This window comes from Engystomops pustulosus, chromosome 10 (assembly GCF_040894005.1).
Source record: "Engystomops pustulosus chromosome 10, aEngPut4.maternal, whole genome shotgun sequence".
In the NCBI taxonomy this organism is placed as follows: domain Eukaryota; kingdom Metazoa; phylum Chordata; class Amphibia; order Anura; family Leptodactylidae; genus Engystomops; species Engystomops pustulosus.
Window position 1 is genome coordinate 38,553,530 of NC_092420.1, and position 14,234 is coordinate 38,567,763.

A 14,234-nucleotide genomic window follows, 5' to 3' on the forward strand; every position below is an offset into this window, starting at 1 on the left:
CAGGCTGGAGGAGGGCACACTTCAAACGCCTATATCTCCTGAACCCTGGCACCTAAAAACACTATTCTCGTTTCATATCAAACAGGAGTTTCTCCCCTTTATATCTTGCGTATAGATGCTTCACAGAACCGGAGATGCACTCTTAAAATTACATGCGATTATCTCAGAAATAGAAAGCATATATATGTATATATTTATGTATATAAAAATCACATTTTTTAAATATTAATTCTTTATATAGCACAGATTACTCAGTGCTACACAGAGTTTGCCAAATTGGTCTACTTCAACTGTAACGTTTAAAAATTGTCCTTTTTGCACGGGGCATGTGCAAAAATATACGTATACACGTATATTATTAATATAATATACGTATACACATAAAAAATATACGTATGCACGTATAGAGCTACATGGCAGTGAAGGGGTTAACTTGTATGTCAAAGTTGTACAAGTTTGTATAGATGGGTTGATTTATACACATAATTACAATAGACCACAAGATAATAAGCTATATAAAAACTACCGTATACATCTCAGATTAGCTCAGATTATATATCATTATATAAAGATCATTATGTATGGATCATTAACGTAGGTTGTATATACTGTTATTTGTGTACAATATATCATAGATCTACAACATAGATGTCTGGAAATTCGACATGGTAGCACCGAAAGGGCTATATATGATGCTACCTGTCCCTTGCATCATTTATTTATTTTGGCTTGCCTAAGAAATCTTGTCTGACAGATGATTCACCCATAGCTGCTGATGAATGAAACATGACTGGAATTAGATGGACTATGTAATTTAGGGAAGTCTTGACTGTAATACTCTTTGTAAGTAAAAAATTAGACACATTCAAATCCATGTCATACCAGAGTATATGTCGGCTTGTACCACCCTTTGCAGACCTCATATTCCTGAATGAAAAGCTGGGATAGACTTCCAGAAAAACCGTCTGTGGTTGAATGTGTTTATAATCACAGAGATGGAGGTCTGCACAGAAGCTCCAGAAATTAAATGTGTCGGCTACTTTGAGTAAATGTGTGATGAAAAGTTATACAATTTTTCAATATACCGCATATACCGGCGTATAAGACGACTTTTGAAGACAGAAAAATCTTCTGTCTTCTCTGGGGTCGTCTTATACGGCGGTAATCGTCTTATACGGCGGCGGTCGGGTCGCGCTGCATGGAGAGGGCTCACGGGCTGAGCCCTCTCCATAGCCGGTAAGTCTTTGCTGCATATTGCTGCAAAGGCTTACCGGTAACACCCGCGATCGGTGCTAGCACCGATCGCGGGTGTTTTCACAGCGCTGGCTGCCGGCAAAGCTGCCGGCAGCCTCAAACAGTGGCGTACCGATCGCGGTACCGAGGCCCGTACCTGACCCCTGTGCTGCGCTGATAACTCGGCGCAGCACAGCGGGCAGATGTTTTGAATTGTGACAGCCGCGGGCCTTTCCCTTACAGCGCACTGACTGTTCTGCATCTGGTCCATGCGCTGGATCAGGAGGGCCCGGAGCTGTCACAATTTAAAATTTGAACGGCCCCCGATCCGCCCCCGTCCCACCCACCTTCCCACCCACCTTCCCACCCACCTCATCCATCGACGCTGGCACAGGCTTAATGACACGCCTGCCTGCGCCAGGTCTATGACCCGGCACCTGACCTGGCAGACGCGTCATCAGCCGTCGCCTGCGCCGATCTTTAGAAGAGAGAGAGGGCGCGAAGAGGAGCGGAATAACTAGGTAAGTTTTATTTTTCATTTTGCTTAAATCTATGGGGCCCTGTTTCTATTTGGGGGGGGGGGGCATAGGTGAAAGTTAGGAAATGGCTATTTGGGGGGGGGGGGAATATTACCTATGGGGGGCATTAATCACGGCTACTGGTGGGGGGGACATTGATTATGGCTACTGCTAGGGGGGACATTAATCACGGCTACTGCTGGGGGTGGGGACATTGATTATGGCTACTGGTGAGGGGGGGACATTAATTATGGATACTGGTGAGGGGGGGGCATTAATTATGGCTACTGGTGGTTGGGGGCATTAATTATGGCTACTGGTAGATGGGGGACATTAATTATGGCTACTGGTAGATGGGGGACATTAATTATGGCTACTGGTGAGGAGGGACATTAATTATGGCTACTGGTGGATGGTGTTCAATGTTTTTATGCATACCGATGGTAATGTTGTTGTTGTATGCCTTTATGAGCAACAGTTTTCCTGCTATATACCTGCATGTCATAAGAATTTAAATTAAAAAAAGGACCATGTTAAATTCAAATCTGTTTTTTTTAAAAATTTTTACCGGTGTTTTGTATGCGTTGGAAAAGGGGTAGTCTTATACAGTGAATATATCTTAAACTCTATATTTTAACAGGAAAGTAGGGGGGTCGTCTTATACACCAGGTCGTCTTATACGCCGGAATATACGGTACTTTCTCTATCACTTCCAAATGGTTTTTCTAGATCACTGTTTGTTGTGCTTCTATAGAAAGCTTCTCTGTTTAATTCCAGTGGATAAAAATCTGTCCCTGGTTATGCAGGTGCATGAGCCATTATTATCATAGAGAGTAATCAGAGCTGTGTGATACAAATAGCTTGTGATACTCATGTCCATCACAGCAACATGAACAGATTCTATCCACTGGATGAAACTTAGAAGCTTTCTATAGAAGGACAGCAAGCAGAGATCTAGAAAACATTGAGGAATTGATAGAGAAAATATATTGGAAAATTGTATAACTTTTCCTTACACAAACAATATCAATTATTTCCTAAAAATGGACAACCCTTTTAAGCATGTCACATGACAAGAGTGATAACATTTTTATTTTTTCACCAATGTAGCTGTACAGAGGCTTATTGTTTGCAGGAGGCTTTGTAGCTGTTAAAGATTCTATTTTGGTTGAACTATTGTATTTCCAAAAGCCATTATTTTTTTCTGGTGGAGATGTGTCAGTGCTTGTTTTTTTGCTGAAAGAGTTAATATTTTTATTGGTTCCCTTTTTTCCTACAAATGCCTTTTTTGGAGGTGGATGCACAATAAGTTGGTAAATCCTGCAACTTTATTTTTTTTTCTTAGTTTTTACTTTGTTCACCATATTGGATAATTAACACAATAGTTAATTAGATTGGGTTTTTACAGATTCGGTGAGGCCTATTATCTCTTTTTTTTTTTTCTTTGAACTTGGGGTTTTTACATTGTCTTTTACATTATTGACTTTTTTTTATGAAACCAATCACTTACTTTTATGACACTATATTAGCAGCATTATTTAGTGTATGATCTATCTTTTCTAGCATTACCTCTTAACAGTTTACTGTTCTAAAGTCATGTAAAAAGTTTGTATTTTTTACATACAGATTTTTATTTTGCCTGTGATGAGTCCGGTATAAAAGCTGCAGGGGGTGTTATTTCAGGCTTGTGGTTCTGTAAGCTACAGAAGCAGATGTATGGGCAAGTAAAACCATAGATTGGAATGTAAACTGCAGATAAAGATACAATTTGTCTTTTTTTTTTAACTGTGTGTTTCTCCATTTGCACATGTTCAGAAGTAGATCCCATGCGATTCAAGAAGGAGCTTGACCCATACTAAAAGCTGTGCAGCTACTGGGAGATCTTTCCTTTCATTTTCAATATCATATTGGTTTGAGTTCATGCACTGATGGAGTCTCTGGTATGTTTCCCAAACATAAAGGCCTGTGGTGGGGCTCTGTTGACACATAATAAGGTAGACCACATTAGAAGACCTGCAGGAAAAGGTCCTCTTGATCTGATGTACCTGCTGTGATTAAGGTACAGGTACCTGGTCAATGTGCTGGCACATTTTACACCTGCTTTGCAGGCAGGGTGATGTACCATTTTCTGATGGGGGTCTCAGGGCACTCCGGACATCCAGTTGTTTCAGGTTTGGTGGTTGCCGGAAGGACAGGAGAGGAGGGACTGGAAATATTTCTTTGAGTCTTGTATCTTTATGCAGAATCGGTTGGAGTCCCTTGGCAATATGAGGTAGGATCTCTAGTTGTAGGCTGTAAGTGACTACTAGGGGGACCATGGCCTCCTGTTTGGTCTCCTTATATGTACGTAAATGGTCTTTGTTGATGGCTGCTGCTTTTCTTATTTGGTTATCAGTCACTTTTGGTCTGTAGCCCAACTGGAGAAATTCAGACCTGAGCTCCAGGAGGTGTTTTTCCAGATCTTTCTTGTCTGAACATATACGGTTGTAGCGTATGGCCTGGCTGTATATGATAGATTGTCTGGTATGTTTGGGGTGGAAGCTGTTATTTCTCAGGTAGGCCGTTCTGTCTGTTGGTTTATAGAAAATTGTTGTGGTTAAGCAGCTGTCATTAATCTGTATTGTGGTATCCAGAAAGTGTATCTCCTTGTCTGAATAGCTTAGTTTCAGACTGATGGTGGGGTGAAAGTTGTTGTAGCGCTCATGGAATTTAAGTAGGGCCTCCTCTCTTGCAGTCCAGATGATCAGAATGTCATCAATATAACGGAGGTAGATCATGGGTTTTTTGGTGCATGTGCACCTTCCAGTTCAGCCATAAAAAGATTGGCATACTGTGGTGCACACCTTGAACACATTGATGTTCCCATGTAAAGATTTTTGGAGACTTTTATCTGTTATACGCACTGATTACTGACCACCTTGGCCTGAGACAACTAATACTGGTTATTGAGTTAATGTATTAAGCATCCTAACAGTAAACTTTCTTAGTCCTGGAAGCTTCTGTTATGGTCTGGACACTGGCAGTAAGCTTGAAGCTTCCCCTATTTCTAAGGCATTGCTTGAAGGGTGTTGTTTTTTAGCATAGTGAATGAACTGGGCCAACTAGACATCTGTGCCTTGCAATACAGAGATGGAAGAGAAGTTCCCTGTTTATAACCAAACGACAGCGGAAGTTCTGCTTATAGGAGCAAAATGGGGTATGAAATAGAATAATTGACAGTTTTTATTATTTGGTTGTTATTTTACACTTTAAAAACAATTAACACATTTTTATTTAATCATACCACACCCTTAAAGACAAAACCTTTTAAAAGTGTATATGCAAATGTAAAATAAATAAAAAAAAAAATTTGTCTTCTTTACATATTCTTGCAATGCTAAGATTAGAACCATAAAATATGAAATTAATGTGTTTATAGTTATCATTGTCTGTAAATTATTGTAGAAGATTTCGGTTTTAAAATCACAACAATTATTATTCTTGTAAATAAACTTTAAAAAATGTTTTATATATCAGACCACTTTTATTTTGCTTTTGTGAAGTTTGGCTTATGAGGTGCTATTCTACATCTTAAACTAATTCCTGCTAGGTCAGGTGTTTCAATTGCACACAGAGGAGCAGAGTGCTTTACTGATCTTTCTAGTTAGGAGTTAGTAGCCATTGAGAACAGTATATTCCATACAGCCATAAGGGGGTGTGATCCTAATGGTCACACAAAGAGATAATAAATGGTATCCCAATTAGCTGATATATGGAGGCAAGGCAGCACACATTTTAGCAAATTAATATAATAAAGGTGTTTTTAGAAATGTTCTATATGTGCAGAATCATCAGAATTTAGAATTGTTGGTGTAAATTATTACTATTAGTAGTAGTTGTAATAATAGAAGTCATTTGGTTATAAAATAATTTTTTCCTCTAAATAAACTTTAAGAAATATTTTTGTTAGTGACGGATTTTATTCTGCTTTTGTGATTTATAAAGTTTGGCTTATGTCATGCAAGAATTAAATGCATCTTTATTATGTATATTTGTGGGTATAGTGATAAAAAGCAGCAATGCCCTATAAGTAATTATTTTAGTCAAGGAAAGGTGGCTGCTTCAGTGTACATTTAAGTTGTTTTTCTCATTTTATAGTCAGACAGAGTTACCTCACATCAGAATCAAACAACATTATTGTAGAAACCGTTAAAACACTCCATTTTTTTTTTTTGCTTTATAACCCAGAAGTAGTAGTGTTTAAATACATGCAAATGTCAACCATACACTCACATAGCGTTAATGTGATGTCATGTGAACATTTTAATATTTTCTACTTAGCATGATGAAGAATTGGCTTGGATGTCCACATGTTTCACTCTTGCCTTCTGTTTTCAGTCAGACTTTGATCTTAAGCCTCACTCTCAAAGCATCCATCCAATCTGAACCCTTTTGCTCTCCGTACTCTATTGTTTGGCAGGGTGCAGAACTTCAAGCTGGTCTGTAGACTAATTCCTAAAGCATGCAGAACCACAGCATAATGACTTAAAGATGTTCAGGATAGGGGAGGGAAGAGGTGTGTGCACAGAGAGAGAACGATTTAGCGTTTGGCCTCTGGTCACTGGTAACTATGTGAAGTCAGGTGCCAGACAGTCTAGACACAGTGATTTTTACTGCGCCCCTTATGCTATCTGATACTCAATATGGGACTTGTCTGATTAAGCTCCTTCTTACATCTTCAGAATGCCTGAAGTCCTTTTTAATGCCTTCCTGCTAAATTAGGAAAAGATGACAGTGGGTACCTTTTAAAGCAGGACAAATTTAATGTTAATATTTCCTATTGGGTGTCAATTATCTCTGTGTTTGATGTGTCATGCTTTTCAATTATTGTAAACAACTATATAATAAGCAACTTATAGGCCACAAGTTCGTAAAGTCAACTGCTCATTTAATTGGTCAGGCTTTTAAAAACTTAAAAATGAACATTCAAAACAAGTTACTCTTTCTAATAGCGATTGTAGTGTGAACAGATGTTTAGCCTGCAATTAAATTAACTTTTGCATCAGAACTTTTATGGGGTTTTTTTTTATGGTTTCATTTTATATAGATCAGTTTTGATTCCTACAACCCATTTATTATTAGCTGGCTAAGTTATGAACAGCTTAGTAATTGTTTCTTTTTGTTATATTTCTTCCATTTTTAGTTGATGAAAATGTTGTTTGAGTGTTCCGAGGAACGCATTGATCTTGAATTGATTTCTTTCTGCATAAATCTAGCCGCAAATAAAAGAAATGCTCAGTTAATATGTGAAGGTAAGGTGTAACTTCTTTCTTTGCTGTACAATTATACTGTGTTCATGTGAGGCAATTATACAAGGAAATCCTAAACTGATTTGGCACATGACTTTCTATGAAAGATTAATGTTCTTTCTTCTCTTATAAGATGTGTGTTTACAGGTAAAACTTTAATAAAAATTTAATTAAAAAAAAAAAAAATTATGCAAGGAAATCCAAAATACAGTATGAGAAGAACTTATGTCATCTTATTATTCTTCCATGTTCCTCTAATACAAATCTGGGCATCCGGCCCTCTAACTTTTCTTTTCTTTCAAAGGCTCGCTTGAGCTCATTGAAAAATTGTAGCTCCATTCTCCTTCCTATAATAATGGTGCAATTAGGTTCTCCGTATTTTAATTGAATCATCATAATGTTTTATTTACCGTTTTTCTTATGTAGGGATAAGTTATATACTGAATACAGTATATAAGTATTGAGTAGAACTGAGTTGCATATATTAGTCTGACCCTCTAAAACCATTACAACTTCTCATGGAAAGTTAAATGCTCACTATATTTTTTATGTTTGTGTGTGTGTGTATATATATTATATTTCTTGTGAAGTTTTTTTATACATTTGTTTTGGAAAGTGTTCAGAACCCTTTAAATTTTTCAGGCTTTGTTTTATTGCAGCCAAATGGTGAGATTAAAAAAGGGTTTTTTTTGCGAGCTGTATGCACTATCTAGCACTGAGGAGAGGACACTCTCCCATAAAGCCCTGACCGATGGAGGGCTGAAAGTGATGGTTCTTCCATTTAGAGATTATGGAGGCTACTGTGCTCATAGGAACCTTGATTGCTGCAGAAATTATTTTGTAACCTTGGCCAGAATTGTGCCTTGCCATAGTTCTGTGTCTGAGCCCCTTGGGCAGTTCCTTAGACCTCATGATTATCATGTGCTTTGACATGCACTGTAAACTGTAAGGTCTTATATAGACAGGTGTGTGCCTTTCCTAATCAACTCCAATCAGTTTCAATTAAGCACAGCTGGACTCCAATAAAGGAGTATAACCGTCCCAAGGAGGATCAGAAGGAAATTGACAGCATGTGAGATAAATGAGTGTCACAGCAAAGGGTCTGAATACTTATAACAATGTGATATTTCAGTCTTTCTTGTTTGATAAATTATCAAAAATTTCTACATTTCTGATTTTTTTCTGTCAAGGTGGTGAGCAGAACTTTTCTGATCTTACCAACTGGCTGCAATAAAACAAAGAGTGAAATGTTTTAAGGGGTCTGAATACTATTCACACACACTGTCTATGTTAAAATGTCTTAGGTCTTTACCTTTAATTGGGACATGTGATACAGTGACATACTCCTCCATACTTGAACATTCTTTTCTGTTTGGTGCCCGCATTTGAAACATGGAAATATCAGGAATTTATCTTTTATCCCTAGGAAATGGGCTAAAGATGTTGATGAAAAAAGCACTAAAATTTAAGGATCCATTGCTGATGAAGATGATCAGGAATATTTCTCAACATGATGGGCCAACCAAGAATTTGTTTCTTGTAAGTAATTTTTTTTATGTATTACTTGTTAAAATATTGTGTCAGTCATCTATTCACATGACATATTTTTTGAATTATGTTTATGCTAATTACTACATCTTAATATTTCCCACATCTTCCATTAAATGTGTGTAACAAATTGTTTCTAACTTCAGAAAATAATGTATGAATTAAATATATTACAAAGTTTATTTTATTTGAAAGTATTATTTATTTATTTGGTTTAAAAATGCTTCTTTCTCACTCATCACTTTATCCATAATTTACCTGCACCCTACTCTTCCTATCTTCCTAAATTGACATTTATTATTGAATTCTTGCTGTAAGCTCACTGAAGTGTGAAAATTACAGCTCTGCTAAAGTGACCAGATTAGAATTTAGGAAACAGATCTGTTAACTGATCATTCATATTGAATTTATATTGTACCCTCTGTTATTGGTGGGCTTGGACATCCTTGTTCTGTGTATGGAAATAGTTGCTGTGTGAATATGGAATAAATGTTATGTAACCCATTTGGAATATTTAACTAAAATTATGCAATATGAATGCTACAGGACTATGTTGGGGACCTGGCAGCTCAGATTTCAAATGATGAAGAAGAAGAATTTGTTATTGAATGCCTAGGGACCCTTGCCAACCTCACTATCAGTGATTTGGACTGGGAACTGGTTCTCAAAGAATATAAGCTTGTACCTTACCTCAAGGATAAACTTAAACCAGGTAAAATATTACTGAAATAACACATTAAGCTTTATTTGCTATCTGTTTTTATATTTGATCAGCAGTATATGAATAACTGCTGCCGTTGCACATATTGAAGTCATATGAGTAACAGTCATGTGTCATAAGGCCCCTATTTGTGATTTATTGTGTGTGTATGTATGTATGTGTGTGTATATTTATGTACAGTGGAAATGAAAAGTATTTGGACCCTTTGGCATAGCAGAGCTGACTGTGTGTGTTATAGTTGAGGTAGCAGAGCTCAGTGTTTCATTGTGTCTTATATCCATCTTATGACTCTGATCTGTCTCGTCTCTTTTTCTGTGTCAGGTACTAGTAGACTGTTCAGATGCTAAATGAAAGTGTTGCTAAACCCTGTACCCTGATAATCTAAGCACATTGTCAGCACACAGCATCTCATAGCACAGAGGAACCATCAAGTGTCTGCTCAGCTAGAGTCCATATACACTCTGGAATTTTACACTGACTATCACTGAGTGATAGGAGCAAAAACTAAGTAAAATCGTAGAGTAAGGGAGTTAAAAATTATCTTTATTGTGCAAACATCATTAGGGGTTTAAAATTTGTAATTAGTCAAATAAGAGCTTTAAGATTTTTTTTTTCTCATAAATCTTCTAACTTGAATAGTTTTTTTAACAAGTGACAATGACAAATAATTTATTAACGTAAACACAGATACCAGCATTGTGATAATAGTTAACTCGATGACTACAGTATGGGCTATTTATGTTCTTATTTAACCTCTTAATGACCAGGCCATTTTTTGCATTGCCATCTTTCAATCTCGACCTTCAAAAATCTAACTCTCTTATTTTTCCATGTAAAGAGCTGTGTGAGGGCTTGTTTTCTGCATAACAAATTGCACTTCATACTGACGGTATTTAATATTCCATGCTGTGTACTTGAAAGCGGGCATTTGTGACCTTGGTTGCTATTTTCCGGGGTTAAATGCTGGGAAAATGGTTAAATTTAAATTAAATTTTATAGATCAGACATTTTGGGATGTGGTGATACCTTCCTTACATGTTTGTGATTTTTACTGTTTTATTGTATTTATATTTATATCAGTTTTAGGAAAAGGGGGGTGATTTGAATTTTTAATTTGCATATTTTTTTTCAAATTTTTTTTTAGTAATTAACTATTTTTTTAGACTCCCTAGGGTACTTTACTACGGTATGACAGTATATGGGGATTTTCCACACCATCTATTACAACTTGCATATCACACATTGTAATTGATGGTGTAAAGCAAGATCCAACCAACCCCTCACCGCTCCTCAGACTAATGGAGCAGACGGACATGCATGACTGTTGTGCTTCATTAATCTCTAGGGAGCTTCATGGGAAAACCCCTTTAAGATCATTTAAAGAGAACCTGTATTATTTAGATTTTCATAGAAAGTATTGTCCCTCTACATTTTTGTAAGCGTAATCCTTTATCACTGACGCTTGTTTTCAGCTTAACCCCTTAACAACCTGGCCATGTTTTGTATCTTCATCTCCATTTTTCACTCCCCATCTTCAAAAATCTGTGACGGCTTGTTTTCTGTGTAACACATTGCACTGGGAAGCAGGGAAAAAATTCCAAATGAAGTCAAAATGGTGGAAAACCGCATTTGCACTGTTTCTTGTGGGCTTGGATTTTATGGCTTTCACTGTGCGCCCCAAACGACATGTCTACTTTATTCTTTGGGTCAGTATGATCACAGGGATAACACATTTATGTACACTCACCGGCCACTTTATTAGGTACACCTGTCAAACTGCTCGTTAACACTTAATTTCTAATCAGCCAATCACATGGCGGCATTTAGGCATGTAGTCATGGTCAAGACAATCTCCTGCAGTTCAAACCGAGCATGAGTATGGGGAAGAAAGGTGATTTGAGTGCCTTTGAACGTGGCATGGTTGTTGGTGCCAGAAGGGCTGGTCTGAGTATTTCAGAAACTGCTGATCTACTGGGATTTTCACGCACAACCATCTCTAGGGTTTACAGAGAATGGTCTGAAAAAGAAAAAACATCCAGTGAGCGGCAGTTCTGTGGGCGGAAATGCCCTGTTGATGCCAGAGGTCAGAGGAGAATGAGCAGACAGGTTCGAGCTGATAGAAAGGCAACAGTGACTCAAATCGCCACCCGTTACAACCAAGGTAGGCAGAAGAGCATCTCTGAACGTACAGTACGTCGAACTTTGAGGCAGATGGGCTACAGCAGCAGAAGACCACACCGGGTGCCACTCCTTTCAGCTAAGAACAGGAAACGGAGGCTACAATTTGCACAAGCTCATCGAAATTGGACAGTAGAAGATTGGAAAAACGTTGCCTGGTCTGATGAGTCTCGATTTCTGCTGTGACATTCGGATGGTAGGGTCAGAATTTGGCGTCAACAACATGAAAGCATGGATCCATCCTGCCTTGTATCAACGGTTCAGGCTGGTGGTGGTGGTGTCATGGTGTGGGGAATATTTTCTTGGCACTCTTTGGGCCCCTTGGTACCAATTGAGCATCGTTGCAACGCCACAGCCTACCTGAGTATTGTTGCTGACCATGTCCATCCCTTTATGACCACAATGTACTCAACATCTGATGGCTACTTTCAGCAGGATAATGCACCATGTCATAAAGCTGGAATCATCTCAGACTGGTTTCTTGAACATGACAATGAGTTCACTGTACTCAAATGGCCTCCACAGTCACCAGATCTCAATCCAATAGAGCATCTTTGGGATCTGGTGGAACGGGAGATTCGCATCATGGATGTGCAGCCGACAAATCTGCGGCAACTGGGTGATGCCATCATGTCAATATGGACCAAAATCTCTGAGGAATGCTTCCAGCACCTTGTTGAATCTATGCCACGAAGAATTGAGGCAGTTCTGAAGGCAAAAGGGGGTCCAACCCGTTACTAGCATGGTGTACCTAATAAAGTGGCCGGTGAGTGTAGGTTTTATAATGTTTTCATACATTTACAAAAATTAAAACCTTCCGTACAAAATGTTTTTTTGGGGATTTTGCCATATTCTGGCGCTAATAACTTTTTCATACTTCCGTGTACGGAGCTGTGGGTGATGTAATTTTGTGTGACTTTTTATGACGTTCTCAATGCTACCATTTTTTTTTTCATTTTTAGGACTGTATGACCTTTTGATCACTTTTTATAGAATTTTAAATTTTTTTCAAAATGGCAAAAAAGTACCATTTTCGACTTTTGGCACTATTTCCATTAGGGGTTAAACACCGTGAAAAACCGTTATTATATTTTCATAGATCAAGCATTTTCTGACATGGCGATACCTAATGTGTTTATGATTTTTACTGTTTATTTTTTTATCAGTTCTAGGAAAAGGGGGGTGATTTGAATTTTTATGTTTTTTATTCTAATCTATATTATATTACGACGCGCGTCGGTAAGGGGTTAATGCCCAGACTCAATTTTTAGTATCTGACATTTATCGCGATAATTGGATTTAGAGCGCTTTAACGTATCCAGGTGACTTGTATAATGCTGCGCATGCTTGACTGCGGCCTCGGGTTTGGAGGGTCTGTAATGAGACAGCCCTACTTTCCGGACCGCTACTTTCCGGACCCAATGTCCCGCAATCTTCTTCTGATGTTCCGCCTTTCTGCGTCGTCAGAAGCCATCAGTACCTTTAATGGCCGCCATAAAAACTCGATATGGAGGTTAAACAATCTGGTCCTAAAGCTCTATGTAAATGACTTGAGATGGGTCCAATAAGTCATTATCTTATTCAGCAGTCCAGCTTATTCATGATTGTGAGGCTCAGCCAAACCCCACAGTACTTGACTGACAGCCTGTATAATGATGTGATATTCCTGGTGCTGGCTGCTTCTATGTACTTACTGGTTCTGGCGGCCATGCCCGTACAGCCTGTGTGTATGAGATACTCCTATACACATGGTAGCATCCTGTAGCAATTGTAACAGCCTGACATGCTGTTATTCCTATACACTACTTGTGTAGCTAATGTATGAATTAACTAGATAAAGACTGGAATGGAATTCCTGTGAGCTGCTTGAACAGGCAGTGGAGACAGAATTAGTGTTATTGAAGGTATTTTCACACCAGTATCGCACTGATTTCCGTTAATGTCATAGTATATAAGGCTGGAAGGAGACGCAAGTCCATGAAATTCTGTGTTGTCACTAGAAATGTCATTTTTAGCTGTTAACAGGTTCCCGTAGCCTACACTATGTCGATTTTAAAAATAAATATTGTCAGGATTCTGAATCATTTCAATAGTGTCTATAAGTTTAATTCTCATTACCTGGCTCCCTGCCAGCAGAAAGTGGTGAGTCCCGGCAGAGGTGCAGCTGCAGCGTAGCTACATAACTTAGACTTGCACGAGCTAAAAACGGCATTCCTAGTGAAAGGTTTGCTTTAAATGCCACTCTCAAGCTTTCTAACATAGATTTTGACTGAAAAGTCTATAAAAATGCTCATATGTATACTATTGATTTTAGTTAAAGAGGTATTTTGGCATGGACCATGCTAAAATATGTTGCGTTAACATACACTTTTTTTCATTTAGAAATCTGTTTTCTCTTACATCAGTATTCATTACATTTGAGCATTGATTCAAGTGCAAAAGTGCTAATAAAACATAATTTTGTTTTACTTCCTTGCTCAATAAACCTGGTGCCTGTTTTGCAGGATGGGAGTTTGTGTGGATTGATTGGAACAGTAGATGATGAGTCTTTCTTTATGTATTAAACATATAACATTTTTATATCTTGTCAAAGGATCTGCTGAAGATGATCTTGTCTTGGAAGTGGTTATAATGATTGGAACCGTGTCAATGGATGACTCCTGTGCTGCATTGTTGGCAAAATCTGGAATTATTCCAGCACTTATTGAACTACTGAATGGTACATTTTCCTGTGTTATTAATTTATTT

At 38.0% G+C, this 14,234-nt stretch overlaps 1 protein-coding gene across 3 annotated transcripts in view; it reads left to right on the forward strand.

Annotated features, from left to right (window-relative positions):
- The window catches only part of KIFAP3 (kinesin associated protein 3), a 94,406-nt gene that overhangs the window by 39,588 nt on the left and 40,584 nt on the right, over window positions 1-14,234 (forward strand). For all 3 annotated transcript variants that reach the window (XM_072128711.1, XM_072128712.1, XM_072128713.1), the window contains 4 exons: window positions 6,934-7,042; window positions 8,466-8,578; window positions 9,134-9,299; window positions 14,080-14,205. In XM_072128711.1, coding sequence (XP_071984812.1) covers window positions 6,934-7,042; window positions 8,466-8,578; window positions 9,134-9,299; window positions 14,080-14,205 — 514 coding nt within the window. The remainder of the gene's footprint in view (window positions 1-6,933; window positions 7,043-8,465; window positions 8,579-9,133; window positions 9,300-14,079; window positions 14,206-14,234) is intronic.